The sequence below is a fragment of the Primulina eburnea genome, chromosome 17 (genome assembly GCF_022965805.1).
Source record: "Primulina eburnea isolate SZY01 chromosome 17, ASM2296580v1, whole genome shotgun sequence".
Lineage (NCBI taxonomy): Eukaryota > Viridiplantae > Streptophyta > Magnoliopsida > Lamiales > Gesneriaceae > Primulina > Primulina eburnea.
The window spans coordinates 76383-92823 of record NC_133117.1 but is presented as its reverse complement, the minus strand read 5'-3'; the positions used below and the strand labels follow the sequence as shown (position 1 = coordinate 92823).

General features: G+C 35.6%; 2 protein-coding genes and 1 pseudogene across 2 annotated transcripts; 2 read left to right on the top strand and 1 right to left on the bottom strand.

The window, feature by feature from the left end:
• Positions 1-749: 749 nt before the first annotated feature.
• On the bottom strand, positions 750-2819 carry LOC140818678 (histone-binding protein MSI1-like; annotated as a pseudogene).
• Positions 2820-3881: 1062 nt separating this feature from the next.
• LOC140818036 (uncharacterized) lies at positions 3882-8624 on the top strand. The gene is made up of 5 exons (XM_073177841.1): positions 3882-4965; positions 5068-5798; positions 5874-5963; positions 7304-8065; positions 8150-8624. Exons 1-5 carry the CDS (start codon positions 4881-4883, stop codon positions 8261-8263), a joined length of 1782 nt encoding a protein of 593 aa, XP_073033942.1. The 5' UTR covers positions 3882-4880; the 3' UTR covers positions 8264-8624.
• Positions 8625-9467: 843 nt separating this feature from the next.
• On the top strand, positions 9468-15851 carry LOC140818390 (protein LNK1-like). The gene is made up of 9 exons (XM_073178325.1): positions 9468-9608; positions 10185-10281; positions 10589-11130; positions 11208-11511; positions 11901-11994; positions 12136-12608; positions 14740-14888; positions 15226-15361; positions 15456-15851. The coding sequence occupies exons 3-9, from the start codon at positions 10763-10765 to the stop codon at positions 15549-15551; spliced, it is 1620 nt and encodes a 539-aa protein (XP_073034426.1). The 5' UTR covers positions 9468-9608; positions 10185-10281; positions 10589-10762; the 3' UTR covers positions 15552-15851.
• The last annotated feature ends 590 nt before the right edge of the window (positions 15852-16441 follow it).

Below are 16441 nucleotides of genomic sequence, written 5' to 3'. Positions count from 1 at the left end.
TGTATAGGAATTCTATTGTTTGGTTGGAAATAAATTTCAATAACCCTCTAAATTGGTTAGATATTAGTCATACATAATCTAAAGCATATTTTAGTTTACTTGTAATATTGTAATTCAATATCTCCATCTAATTTGAACATCGGAAGATTTCCATCGAAAACATTGTATATATTTTATTACGTTATTTATATGTTGTTTTTACTAGTAAACCGACCGTGATAACGAAAAAAAGAATTGAAATGCTAATTTGTTTGATTAGTATAAGAAATTACAAATAGTATTGGAATTTTTTCTAAAACCATGTTTATAAACTCGAATGAACATGATAAACAGTTCCGGCAATGAGGAGGCAGCCAGCTGCTGCTGCCTAGGGGCCTCCCCCATTGAGTGCAAACAAGGATTTCGAGAATTTTTTGTGAAAACAAATTGATAAAAGATTATATCGAGGTATCAATTAACAACAACTAGGCGATAAAATCAAAATCTTGTATGATCGATATGACCTGGTGTCAAGAGAATGTGTCCACCAGATTTAGTTGCAGTAAAAATCAAAGTAGCATATTGCAAAGAAGATATAATAATTTTGAAACGTAATTTCGAAAACGAAGCTCAATTGCGGTACAGAAGATTCATGGAAAAAGATGAAGATAGTTTTTAAACGCAGAAAGTAGTCTCGAATGTTAGACTTTAGTCTGCTCATATCTTGACTACTTTTGAAACTACACATGCCAATTCAAGAACATGTGAGACTATGAACCTTTGGTTGAGTCGTCTTGGTGCGGATCGTTAGAGTCGTCAAGGTAGATGTCATCAGTTATTTGCCAGATTTGAAGTTTATTGTCCTCAGCTCGGCTGGCAACAAGCCAATCTTCATGCGAGTTCCATGAGAAATAGGTAACTTCACTCGTACGACCACTGCGAATGAATAGCAGCTCTGGTGGCCTATCCAAAGCCAATTTTAGTGAATCTTTTCCACCAGTCCTATAAAGAATAGAGAGTTGTTGCAAGTTAAATTGGTTAGATATTATATGAAAGGAAAGAGAGGATGGAAGGGACGGCAGTTTAACCAACTGGTGAGTTAATATTCAAGAAATTACCTGCCCAGATCCCAGATCATCAATCTCCTATCAAAACCAGAAGAAGCAAATACTGTCTCATTCTTAGGATTCCATCCGACCTGAGAAACTGCATCCATGTTGAGCAGTTCATGCAGGTTTAATTTAATAAGAATATCAATTCTTCATAAATTCCATATGCAGCCAGCCAATTGCAAACATAATCCTTCAGTAAAAAGAGCAAGATTTATTACTCGTGGCAATCGAAGGTATGAAGGGCAGTATCGATCTTGCGCGTATCAAAAAGTTTAACCGTCTTGACACTAGACCCCGTAACTACGACCCACTCATTGAAAGGGTTAAAGTCTAAACAATTTACCTACAAACATTTACATAGAGAAAAACAAGCGTGTAAGACTAATAACCAGAAAATTTAAACATTTGTACGAAACGAAGTCAGTTTATTCTTAGTCTCTACTAGAAGTTCGAAAGGCATCAACTTGAAGTTCTCTTATGTCATAGAATTCAACTAGAAGTTCTTATGAGGAAGCAACAAGTGGGACAAGTATTCTTTACTCTGAAAGATTGAACTTCAAAGATTAGGACATACATTTACTTCTCCATATGAAGTGCGTCAAAATCACGAGTCCGGACCTTGCTTTGATGAACAACCACAGAATGCAAATGCTGGCTGATTGATGGAACAGGGATATCCCATACACGAAGAAACTTATCATTCCCAACAGAACCAAACAAGTCTTCATGCTTTGGGTGCCAAGCTACATCTCCAGCAGAATGTCCACGAATCTGCTCGTCGCACAATGAGAACTAGTGGTGATTATGCATTTCAGGTAAAAATACTGAACATGCCATACTAAAAGATCTTATATTTACCACAATAAAGGTTGTGGGGAAAAAAGAATTCAATCTATATAAGCGATACAATTAGTATATACCATGGATATTGCATCAATGGACTTATTATTTGGAGTTGCATTTACGTCCCACAAACATATTTGATTCGAACCACTCAATAAATGACCCTCCTTGAACTGGCTCAATGATAAACCATAACCCCCCATATTGTGGCCCATGAGCCTCAGATCGGGGTTAAATGAACCACCATCTGATATTGTAGGCTTATCTGAATGTTTCCTATAATCGAAGACATAAACTTCTGGACTGACAGTCTTTGTTGCGATAATAAACGGTTTTTGAGGCATACATCGACTCTGTTGACATGTCTCTCATGTTTTATCTTCTGGACGATTTTCACCTGCAAGAAAAAAAGATGAAATTATTATGCACAATTCTACCCTTCTGGAACCTGAAAATATTAGCCCAAAAACATTCATTCGGAGCCGGTTGCTCTGTAGACATTGAATGTCAAGAGAGAGAACAATACCTTCCTAAATCCTAATATAACGTCGAGATCTCATTAACTCTAAGCCTGTATCGTAATTATACCACTCATCAATCCCGGAATTCTCAAGGGGAAGCTTCACCTCGGCACGCATGAGATAATTGGGTTCATTCTCCCCTGCATGGGTCCCAACTCCCAAGAATCACAGTCTGAACCAAACAATCTTTTCCTGGTTGCTCATTCCTGTCCGGTAGCCACTCCACAATCAGAGACGGCCATTCGAGCTTGCGTGCGATAACGATATTGTAAAGAAGCGGCGTGTTCTTCTTCCAAATCTTGTAGCCTTCGATAATCTTCCAGTTCTTTGTTTTTCTCCTCATCTCTTCCTCGTCTTTCTCCATTCTTTTGTTGCATCAAGATTGCGTTTTTTTTTCCAGAATCAATGGAACTGAACAGAGACTTGAAGACTGATTCCTCCTCTTCTTGTATAGATTATTTTTGTTTCCGAATTCCGAGTGGCTATGTGGGGTGAGTTGACAGATAATTGGAGGGAAGTGACTACTAATTTTTCAAACGATCTATTTTTAAAAATAAAAATAAATATCATCCAAAACAAACACTTCCACCCAAAAACTTTTATTTCACACGTGCTCTAAATCAAACTGGTATATAAATTGGAACTAAGATCGTGAATGAAAGAACGACGATTTTCCTTTTAAATGATGTTCTTTTGTCCCTAAAATGATTTTCCGTCATACATCATGCATGCATATTAAAAAAAAACCTTGAAAGATTACTATCACTGCAATTTTTTTTATAATAGTAATGATACAAATAAGTTGATCATTCAAAAGATCTTTCGTTTTTTCGTATAGACGTAACATTAACTTAATAATATGTAGTGTATTCAATCTAAGAACTTCCTATATATTGTAGTGTTTTTTAAAATTTTATGCATTTAGTTATTTATATTAAACAAATATCAATGTAGATTGCAACATATATATTTATTCCATTTTAAAAAAGTATCGTAACATTTACGTCTGATGAACAACATGATTATGTTTATGTCTAGAACTCAATATTGTGTGAGTGAATCTCATGTGAGAACGTCTCACGGATACTAATCTGTGAGACGGGTCAACCCTACCTATATTCACAATAAAAAATAATACTCTTAGCATAAAAAAATATACTTTTTTCATGGATAACCTAAATAAGAGATTCGTCTCATAAATTCGACCCATGAGACCTGTCTCACACAAGTTTTTGCCATACTGTGTGTAATTCGAATGGATAAATTTGTTCAACCAAATTTTTTTCTATTAATCGAAACTAATACGAAAATATGGTCTTAGATAGGGGAAATTAGATAATAATAATTAATCATGAAATGGGAAAATAGGGTTCCAAATAAATAAGGGAGACCAAGACCAAGGTTAAGTATAAAAAAGGATTGATTTTCTTGGCAGGACAATACCACACATCAGTCCTCTCTTCAATACAAACGCATCATATTCGCCCAAATCTCAATTCCTAATCCTTTTTTTCTCTGAAACACACGCAATCCCTTCTCAATCCCATTTCCCATTAGTAGTGCCGCTGTTAAATCAGTAAATTTACTGCTTCCGCCTCTTCTCTCGGAGAAATTTGGCCAAGTATAGTCTTGAGACTCATACAACACAACTCAAGGCGGCGAGTACGAGGAACTAGGGCTACTTTTCCTCGTTTCGAGGGTACAAATTTGTTCTCTTGATATAATCCGGCAAATGGGGTTGAGTTTATTTTTAATCGTTAATATATATACGGATTGTGTTCCGACTTCTTGGTGAATTTTCTGTGCTGCCAGACTGTTCATACACTATCATTTTTATGGGTTCCTCAATTTTATTTTTTTCTGTTAATTGGGTGGGTTTTTAGGGTACAGGGTTTGATCATCGGTGAAAAATTTATGGATATGTATCGTTTTTGAAGAATTGCCACTTTGGGGCTGTTTATGCGTGAAGTTGGTCAAATTTCTGTGGATTTTCATCGAATTTGATCGCACCTAAGGTTTTTGTTTAGTTGTTTTCTTGCCCGTGTACAATGAGGGGTTTGTGTTGATAATTGAGGAAAATTTTAATTTTCTGATATATCGGGTAAGCATGGTGCTTTTGCACTTTACAGGGTATAGAAGTATAAGAACCCCTGTAAACCTGTATATGATGACTTAGATTCTTTGATCAGAACACTGGTTTGTTCACATAGTGTCTAGGGAGTTCTCGTGTAGACAAGTGGGATTTATGCATTGAGGATTTTGGATTAGCATATAAGGTTGGCTAATTTTGGAACAGATATTTTGGGCGAGGCCTGGAGATTATTTATCATTGGCACGTGGCAGTATAAACGGTCATTAATTCTAAGAAGACAAATCGATATTGTTATAATTTTTTCTTTATGTATGATAATGATCGGCACTAGTTATGGAAAGAAGTGAGCCTGCGTTAGTACCAGAATGGTTGAAAAATACTGGAAATCTGACCAGTGGAAACACTACAGCACATTCAGGTAATTTTGTTATTAAAATTAAGCTTCTGTTCTAGATTTTATTCTGCTATAGATTTTTTTATTAAACTTCTGATCTAACTAATGATATTTTGTTGTCTTAAGGCGATCTCACTGCTATAAAGTTTGCGAGAAATAAATCATTTGTTAATGGTAGTGGTCATGATTTGGGCCGATCATCTAATTCTTCATATTTCCACCGGAGTTCGAACAGCAACAGCTCTGGTCATCCGAGGTCTTATAATAGTTTTGGTAGAAACCAACGTGACAAGGACTGGGAGAAGGATACATTTGACTCTCGTGGCAAAGAAAAATCCTCTCTGGGTGACCGCCAATACCAGGATTTTTCAGCCTTGTCAATTAAATTTGAAAGGGATGGGTTTAGGCACTCCCAGTCGATGAGTTCTGGGAAACATGGAGACATGTGGCACAAAAAAGTACCAAATGATGTGAGCAACGCTCGTGGGAATAGTAATAATGGTGTGCTTACTAAGAGTGGTCCTTTTGGCACTGAGAAAAAAGCTACTTTTGAGAGAGATTTTCCTTCTCTAATATCGGAGGAAAGATCAGTGCCACCTGAGGTCGGAAGAGTCCCATCTCCTGGAGTAAGTACGGCTATTCAGAGCTTACCCATTTCTTCTGCAACCATACGTGGTGATAAATGGACATCTGCTTTAGCAGAGGTTCCTATGTTAGTTGGAAGTAATGGAACCATCCTGCCATCAATGCAACAAGCTTCTGCAAGTCCGGTATCTGTATCTTCGGGCTCATGTACCAGCCTCAACATGGCGGAAGCTGTGGCTCAGGGTCCCCACCGTTCTCAGAGTACTTCCCAGGTTGGTTTTTTTTTACCTGTATTATGAGTGACAACGTATAACTTGTGTCCATGCTCAATGTTCCTTCTGTGGTAGATATCTGTTGGAACTCAGAGACTTGAAGAACTGGCAATTAAACAATCTAGGCAACTAATTCCCGTGACACCTTCAATGCCCAAAATTGCGGTAAGAGTTAAATCGTCCTTCTAAAATTTATTAAAACCTACCTTTTAGCTTGTCATTTTCCAAAATATACTTTTAATTTTCATGTTTCTTTGCCAGTAGACACCATCCTCTATAAGAGCATATATCATTTCTCAGATGGATATTTTAGAAACAACATCCTCTATAAGTAGACTAAACAAGCTACAGAAGTGGATATAGTGTTGGAATCAGAGAGAGGATAGGTATCCTGGCTATTGTATGATGTGTGAGGCATTCTTCCTGTATTCATTTGCTGTTAATTTATGTGCACCAAATTTTTTATTTTCACATTCTGAAACATCTCAATTTCATTTCAATAATCAGATGTTCGGAACATAGTTTGCTGTATATCTTTGCTTTTTTCTGGACAGAATTTTAGTTTTGTCTTCCTCAATTATTTCTTCCCACGCTGTATCTGCGTAGCTAGTGTAGCATTTATGGCACAGTTGATAAACGGCCAACCTCTGTTCCATTATCAGAAACATAATTTTTTAAAAATTGGTTGATACGCGAGATTGATTTAAAAATATGCACGCCCAGCCTTCCACCTATTTATTTATTCTACCCTTGGTAACTCTTTCCCAGCCACAAAAACTTTTGCATGTAATTGAAGCCGAAGAGGGAACTCTTATCAAGGTTGGGGATTACTTGTTCTTTGGAATGATGATGACATTGTATGAAAAGGGAAATAAAGCATAGGTTAGAATTTTTTTTTACCAAAAGTTGAGGACAATGGTTAAGGATTGAATAACAATGAAGAGCGCAGAGAGAAATTGTCAAAGAGAAAACTCGCCGGACAATAGAAACACAGTTCAATTCCTCAAGCAAATGAAATTTGTCTGTTTTTTATCCAGTTGACAAATTCATCAGCCCCCACATGTAATCCTGACTCAGTAAATACAAGGACTTAACCGTTATTGGGTCTAGCATTTAAGATGTTTTAGTTACCATATTTATAGGATATGGTATCAATTTCTCTCTTCTTCTTCAGATGACGATGCCAGAGCAAGAAGGGCTTTATGTAGATGATTTAGATAAATGTGTTCGCTCTTTAAAACCTTATATTGTACTAGAGATCAGTTTGGAAGTGGGGACACCAAGTTTTCAAATTTTGTACTTGAGAGCTTATTGCATTCAGCAGACAACAACTTGAGTCCATCAATTGTTAGTAGAGAATTCCCAAATAATGCAAGTTATGTTTTCTAGTGGGTGTTGATTTTTGGAGCTTGTTATTGCATTTAAATGACTTTCTAGAAGTTTGTCATCACTCATTTGGAGATTGCATCACGAATATTTGTGAATTATTCCGAGCTTTGATCTAGGTTTCAGCGTCAGAGAGACATAAAAATAAGGCCGGCCAACAGCAGTATCCTGTTTCATCTTCACTTCCTTCTAGTAACTCTCCACGAACTGGGCCTATGAAGGATGATATTTCAAAGGCGCCTAATGTGGGAAAACTCCATGTTCTGAAACCAGTGAGAGAAAGGAATGGTGTCACTCCTATTGTGAAGGAAAACACAAGCCCGACCAGCAGCATCAAAGCTGCAAGTTCTACAGTATTTGCTGCTTTGTCAGGTTCTGCATCTGCGGTGACTAGGATCCCACCAAACAATCCAGTCGCTCCTAGTACTGATCGTAAGCCTGTGCTGATTGTGCTGGAGAAGCTACCCACCTCGCAAGCTCGAAGCCGAAAAGATTTTTTCAATCTTATGAAAATGAAATCTATGACTTCCTCCACTTTTGTTGCTGATTCTCCGACAACAAACTCCTCATCTGTCCTGGATATTTGCACTGCTGTCTCACCTTCGTCTTCAGATAAGCTCGCTCCGACAGAGGTTATAACTGCTCCTCCCAGTACTCCTCTGGCTGGTGATACCCCATTAAACTTAAACCTTGACAACGACAGCCATTTGTCTCGGGAGATGGATGAATTAACTTGCAACGGTGATGCTTGTGACAACCATGATCCTTTAGTGCCGGAGGAAGAGGCCGCTTTTCTACGCTCTTTGGGGTGGGAGGAAAATTCTGATGAGGGTGGTCTTACCGAAGAGGAAATCAATTCTTTCTACAAGGATGTAACTAAGGTACTCGTCCTCGAATACGAGTGATGGTTTGTACTATTTTTTGAATTTCCACTGAAAATAATCGTTCCATGTCTTGTTATGCAGTACATCAATTCAAATCCAGCCCTGAATCATTTACGGGTACAGCCAAAATTCCTATCCCCATTTTCCTCACAAGTTGGTGGCTTTAGTGGAATTTCTTCGGAACGCGAAGCTTGAATCTTTGATTCATTCTGGAAATCACCCGACTTTCTCGACCATGGAGAAAACTTGTTTTCGACTTGCCGTTGCTCTGGTCATAACTTACTGCTGTTAGTTGATTAAACATCAGAAGTCTTTTTTGGCGTCTCATGGAGTAGGAATAACCAATGGTCCAGTTTCAAGTCGATGGTTTTTGATGACTTTTGCTTTCTTTGAGGTGAAGCAGAGATAGACTAATAGGTTTTTTGTGAAGTGGGTTGAAAACTTTGCTTCTGTGCAATGTTCATCTGGTTTCTCAACATTTCATGAGTTTTTTTTTTTTACTAGGGATCTTTCAAACGAACAGTTTATGGCTCTGTTCTTTGAACAATTAATCAAAGATAGGGGTAAAAAGAAGAAGAAATTGCTCTATTTATCGTGGTTTTAGTGGGTTTTTTTAATTTTCTTTTTCAATTTCTCCGTGTGATCATCAATCTTCTATGAATCCTAAGCTTAAGGTCTCCATGTTCCATCCACGCATTCTAAATGGAATTTTAATTTTCGCAACGAGGTGCAGTACTAATGAACTTCACTTATGTTACACAATAATTTAAGAATGCACTTAGATTGAGATACTTCAAATTAATTGTTTTAGAATTATGTAGATTTCAAACTTTTCCCCACCATTTTATTTTTTTAATCTATAGCATTAATTAGAATAATTATTGCATTAGACTGAGTATTACAAAAAAAAAAATGACATTTTAATTGTTTTAGCGTTTCTTTTGAGTATTTTAATTATTTTAGTGCGTATTTATTATGGTTATTATTAGATAGGATAATTATTGTAATAAGCATATTTAATGTATGTAAAATATTATATATAATGAAATTAAAGTTAGTTATTAAGTATTTTTTTTAAATCTCATTAAAACCATAAATCATTTTATTTATGTAAATTATAATAATGTGTGAGAGAGTCGTCTCAAAAATGTAGATGTTGATAGGAGAATTTGATCAAACGTTCACCAATTGCGCGTGTTTCACATCCTAATTTCAGCATTTCCACAGCGCGTGATCAGAGACAAAAAGCTGGAGGACACGTGGTCCAATGGTGTTGAGCAAACGGATCGTATCTCAGCCCGACTCTCCCATCCACCAGTTCTATACCTCGTGATCTTCTAGACACGTGTCAAAATCTACACGATTCAATATATATATATATATATTTATATATATATATAGCACCACTAAACAACAAATAAAAATTTTACCATGGAAAGAAAAAGACGGTCTCTTTGCCCCTAGAACCTCCCATGTCTCTCTGCCCGAAGAATCGGATTCAGTGTACTGGCTGGGTGAAGCGAATTCTACACTGATCGTGGTGAGTTTCTGGAGATCTTTTGTTGCAGAGAATCTGTCAGCTGTAGCTGCGAGCTTTTTCATGTTTCTTTATTGTTTTGAGCTTTGGATCGTGGGATTCAATTTGCGAGTAATTTTTTGTTTGATTGCTGAGAGATTGAAATAAAAGTTAAAGTAAGAAAACTGAGGGATTTTTTTTCCTCTCCTGTGTCGAGATGGATTTTTTGATTCAGTTTTCCTTTTTAACTTTTTTTATGATTTATTAATATGTAATATCTCTTGTTACTGCCTAACGCTAAATATTGTTAAACATCGTGTTGATTCAGCTACCCCTTAGTTTTTCTCATTTCCTTTGTGGAAAAGATCCTTATTACAGAGAGTTTTGCAACTGAGTGCGACAATCGAGGGTTGCAATTAGTGTATCCGAGTTCAGCTGTTTTCTTCTTTATGAATTTGTGTTTATCAGAAAATAGATATTTGTTTCTGTTTGTTTTATTTCAATTGGATTATACGAAGGCAGCCAAAAAGATGGATTTAGTGATTAGCCTCTACTTTCTTCTGATTTAACTGTTTATTTGATGTAATTGGAAAACATCAGTCATGGAGGCATATGAGTTATAAAGATGAAGAGAACAGCACACAGTTTTAGGGTGCATTAATGGATTGAATGAATGTCGGACTTGTGCATGTATGAGGTATTTTTCTTTTCCCCTGGTCAGGCTATCTCGTATACTCCAGTTTTTGGATTGTCGGTTATGTATTGTGTATGTTATGAGAGGCACAAGTTGGGAGGTGAATACATGATTATTGATCGGACTGAAGTTTTAGTTTATGTGAAATATGGTATGCTTTTCAACAAGGTGTCACCACTAAAAATTGAGCTTAAACATATTTTAGTTGAAGATATAACCTGTTTCTACAAGTTATAGTTGATGTGAAATATATCATGCTGTTTCAACAAGTTTTAGTTGAATATATAACCTGGGATGAAATTTACTGCAGCTTTGATCTTGTAGCTCCCTATTCTGGTTTTAGTAGGGTGATGATCCTTCCATTCCAGGTGAGGGCTGAAAAAGAACTGGCTGTGACAATTATTCACAGTAATACTTGAGATTGCTCTGCTGCTAGATATGCTGGTCAGGGAAAGCAACGAAGGTATTTACAACTCTGAGTAAAATGAGAAACATGAAATTGGAACAAGGTTCATGGTCCTCCCCACCAAATGGTGCATTCCCATCTTCATCTGACAGTAGCTCAGTAAAAGAAGTATCGAGTTTCCCTTCTGAAAACGCCAGGGAATCTGGGTTCGAAGCTCATAATAAAGACCCCAACGGTGGAGAGAACTGTGAGAAGAAAGACATCATATTCAGTGATGAGAGCAATGCAGCTGATACCTACTCTTTTAGTGATGATCTTGGTGACATAACTCAAACAAGCAACGATATAGATTTCTTTGATAACTCCAAAGAAAAAGATTCCGGTGATTTTTTATATGATGGTTGGCCTGAAATAGGAAGCTTTGCCGATGTTGACAGGATGTTTAGGTATGCTCGGAGTTATCTGTTATTTTAGAATATACATTATATGTATCATATTTAACCATGACTTCCTGGTTTTGCAGGAGTTCTGATTCAATGTTTGGACTGGGGGCCAATAAGGAAGACGAGTTGAATTGGTTGTCTGCAGAAGGAACTGAAGACATTCCAAAGTCAGACTTTGGGTTTCCATTGCCTGAGTCATATGCAGGGAAAAATCTTTTGCAAAATGATGACCCCATGGAGACTTACTATGTTGATGATCCTTCCATGACTTGTGGACCTATTTTGGTGAAAGACAGTTCTTGGCCCGTGGACAAGTATGATTTTTCTTTGGCAAAAAGACCTGCTATGAATGAAAGCAAATATGAGCTCATCCCCGAAGAAGAGGTCGGTAGATGTACATGATCCGTGTTTCTTTTCTTCTCAGTTATGTTTTACTTTTAAAGTTTTGCATCTCTATTCATGTCTGCTTAAATGTTAAGCAGGAAATCGCACTCATGGGTAGAATTTGTAGGGAAAAATATCAGATAGTTTGTCCATATGGTATACACAACAGTTGATAATTATCACTTTTGTTGTGATTATTTCCCTATTTATGGTTATGTTTGTTTCTGAACCAGATTGAAATTGATGACAGACAAGAGTTCAAATGTAGCCTGGCTCGATATAGTCTTCATATTCTGTTTACACTTTCCAGAGTTGACTTATTATATGTTGCTATCAGAGTTTTTCAGGCAGTGTGGCTACATATAATTTACATTTTAAATGCTTCGCAGACGGATGGGCACAGAAAGCAATCAAAGAACCAGAACCAGTGTGATGGAAACAGAAAAAGGCATTGCTATGGAAATGTCAATTCCAATTGTCTTGGTAAGATGACAAATATATACATGTAGCTTCCTCCTGGGTTTATTTCTTTGTCAGTTTTTCCATCTGTGCACAATCAACAATAATTTCAAGCTCTGGATCCAGATTTCAGTAATTGTTTACAGAATGCTATTTCCTTTGTAGATTCAGATAACAACTGCTTTCCAGATCAAACTATCATGAATCCAATGCCATCTTCGACGAAATTCCAGAGTAAGGGTTTGTTAAATTCTCCACCTGGAGAATCATCCCATGCTTCCAGTCAATTGCAATCCCTGGAGGGTTTTCACCATTCTTACCTGGTCTCTGATATTGAAGGGAATGAAAACATAGAAAATCTACAATATCATCTAGGAAGTCAACAATCCCTGAACAGAAATCTTGGAAATACAGGTGTGACATTGCAGCCCGCCACATGTACTTCTGTCTCTGTAGGAAAATTACACTTTTCTGGAAGTGAATTTGAGAGTCACCGTGGTAGTGACGGCATCAACTCAGTAATTTCAGCAGAGTTAGGCTTCTCAAATGTGCTTGAAAGCTCAACGAAAAATTCATGTTTGGATGCAATTTCACTTGAAGCAGCTAGTTTTCTCCAGCTTCAGCTTGTAATGAAACAGGTAACAGTAACACTCCCCTTGCAAGACAATTCTTTTGTTCTTTGATATTGTTTTACTACTCTTTTTATCAAATAACATATATTAATCTGTAGAGTTGTTCGCTAAGATATATTATTTATTTTAGCTGCGACAGAGTTGACTCTCTGATAGAACCAATCAACTATTCACAATTCACTACATCAAACATCTTTAGTTTGTTGGACTACTGGTTTTATGCTAAATTTTTATTTTTGTGAAGTATGACATTGATCTCATAAACTAAAATAGACAGTACGTGCTTTTAGGTTAATGTCCAGTTGATCCAATTTTATAAGAAACTTAAACATGAATAAAAAAAAATGGGCTTGCTCATGAACATGCTACTGAAGCTCACAAATATGTTGATGAGTTCACGGCACACGAGTATTGAGCTTAGTTCATTAATAATCTATAAGCTCAGGAGTATTTCTCATGTGTAAAAACTCAAAAGGTCATTCGTTATCTAGAAAAGAGTTCTTCTATTTTGATGAGTAAAGTTTATCAATCATTTATCCATTGTTGAATTGATAATGTTGTCCGTTTAACTTAACTTAAAATCAACTAGCATTCTCAAATTATCAAATCCATTTACTACTATACAAGCAGCTTGTTAACTCAAATTTAAGAACTCAACAAAGCATAAGCAAGTGTCCTAAATCAATGAGCCACTTGATATAAAATAATTTATTCAAAACATCTTCAAAATTTCCGTGGAAATTCTCATTTTTATTAAAAGAAGTACAAAAAATTACAAAGATATGTATAGGTAATACTTAATAGGATGAAAATTGGGTGATATGTATCATGCATTCCAAGCTTGGATTTTTGGAGGGTGATACAAAGTTTGGGTATATCTCGCTCCAATATCTCCTAATGCGCATCTTGAGATTGGATTATATCCCCCAAAATGTCAACTTTGGAAAAATGGCTGATTTTCAAAGAAGTGAGCATGCATGGAATAAATCCTTTTGTAAACCGGGAGTAGTAAGTTTTTACTCTTTTTTGTTTAGATTATACCCAACAAAATATGCTTTTGGTAGATTTTGGATCAAGTTTTGTTGCACTTTTGGAGAGAAATAAAAGTTACCATAGTGGTCAAATTAGTAAATTTTTGTTTAATTTTTTATGCTATGTGAGTAATTAAAAAACTTAAAATATATTGTATTATCTTATGAAACACTACTATAATTGGTTATTTTTTGACTTTTTTTTATAGGGATGAAAATTTGAAATTAAAGTAATAATTTTCTTGGTGACTGAGAGTTTTTAGTTAGAAAATGCACATGAGAGTTGTCTTTTTCATTTTAATCATGGGAAAATGTTTTCTAAAAATCAAATTAAACATTGATATAACTCTCTTATAATTATTTCTTACCGAGGTTACGAATGTACAAGATAGGAGTTAAGTATTACAATCTAACTACAATTAATAACCACATTTTAATAATATTATATTATGATCTGCAACTAGTTGAATAGGCAACAACGGAGAAGTTATGTACAACTTTACTCATCAAACTGGATAAATATTTTTTTTAGGTGTTCTGAAGCTCATGAAATCTGATAAGCCTGACCTGAGATTTGCGTCCCTAGTTTCATTTCATCTTTTATTTGCATGAAGATGAGGTTTGAAGTTCTCTAAGAACTTTGCTGAGCTAAATTGGAGTGGTGATATGTGCTTAGGTACTAGAACTTAATGATGGTACTAAAGCTTGAAGGCCTGCATTGACATCGATGTATCATTAACTAAATTTATTAAAGCCCGTTGGAGTGATAAAATAAATGATAGAGCATTACGAGCTGTCTGCAAATGAATGAAATCAATTATTATTTTGAGCATCGCATCTTGGAGAAGTGAAAACATCCTCATAAATGTCTAATTATCCGTATATTGATTGTATCGAAATATATTTAACATACACCAGTTGCATGGAATGATGGAACTACAAATTTGCATTTGTTTTAAGAAAATTGGTTGTTACATCTGTTATAATGACAGTTGATGGAGTTCAAGGTTTCTTGTACATATAAACACTACTACCATAGTGCTTTGTCCTTACAAATATTGAATTATCTTGGATTCTTGACATCAATCGTGCTTGATAATTTTCAGTTGGATTTGAGAACTAAGCTATGCATAAGGGATAGCTTGTATCGTTTGGCTCGGAGTGCTGAGCGGAGGCATAGCCATGCAAACCGAGATGATGCTTATGGAGACAAGAGAGAAACTAGTGGAGCATTCATGGCTGATAGAATCAATAAGTGTGTCACATCTGTCCTTGTGTATAAATCTTTATTTTGTTGCAAAACTTGAGTAAGAGGTGATGCTGTATCAATTTGTCTTTACCATTGTGAACTAATACTGCTCCTTACACTTCAATGGAGTCGGAAAGAAGAAGATGTTTTCATTATGCTGAACTATGTTGTACTAGTCGGCTCCTTTAGTCCATCTCCAAATTCTTATACTTTTTTTCTAAAAACTTCAACTTCACTTCGAAATGTATTAAATTGATTCCACCCCTGGAATAAATTTCAGAGTCTGCCTCTACCCATCTTTCAGTGATACATTTATTTATTCTCTTTCACCTTTCATTTTTAGGCATACTGGAAGCATGGACATGGAGACTGATACGAATCCCATTGACCGCTCAATTGCACACTTGCTCTTTCACAGGCCCTCAGACACATATGCAGTGCCTGCAAATGATTCTTCTCCATTCAGATCACCAAGAATGGTAAGTTTTTCATGCTTAATAGCTCATATTTTTTTCATCCAAGCCATCCCAGTGTTATTGATGTCATTATGTCGGCTAACTGTATCACAATCAGGTTCACGGTGCCATCACTACAACAATAACGGTTGATAACCTGGTTTGCGGTGATGAAAATTATACGGAGATAGATAAAGGAGGCTCTAATCGATGACAAGAAATGTTTGAGAGATTCAGAGTTAAATGTGCCACTTGTAGTGTATGGGGTACACCTAGGTGCTCCAACGAGCTTTGACAAGCCTTTTTACCTTCGTAATAGAACAATTTTTTATGAAGTATTTTTCGTGTTTTCATGGAGAACTTCAAAGTCCAAGTACCTAAGGTGTTGTGTGAGTCTTTGTTCTAAAAATGAAAGTAGTAGGAACAAGTTTCCAGTTTTGTTAAACTTATATTGCATTGATTTGTAACAAGAACTTGGTTCTATGCTTTCACAATAAGATCATCTTGTTTTTTACTTGCCGATTCACCTTTTGTTCTTGAGATTGATTGATTATTCGTCTTTTAATAAAAATTTGTTGGCTTTTGCTGGCCAATTCACCTTCGATCACTCTTCGATCACTGATCTGTTAGGGACAACTTGTCCTAAAAAATCTCCGAAACTTCTCCGAAACTTTCGATATATTGAGTCTCGGTGTACCGAAACTTTCTGTATGTATAATTAGTATATCGATTATATTATAATTATATACATCGTTATATATTGTTTCATATAAAAAAAACTTTATATCTTTGTTAATTTATTATTTAAAAATATTATTATATATCTATATATATATATATATATATATATATATATATATATATATATATTGTCTCGGTGTCTTGAAATATTCTGAAATTTTATGTTGTATTATATCGAAAATTTCGATACCATTACCATACTATGCCAAAATCTTCAATATACAGAAAATTTTGATAAATTAAAATTTTTAAATACAATATTCTCGATTTACCGAAATTTCGATATTTTTTCTAACTCTACTTACATTAATAATTTATGGAAGAATTTCTTCTTTTAAAATTTTATTTGTTAGATTTAGTTCA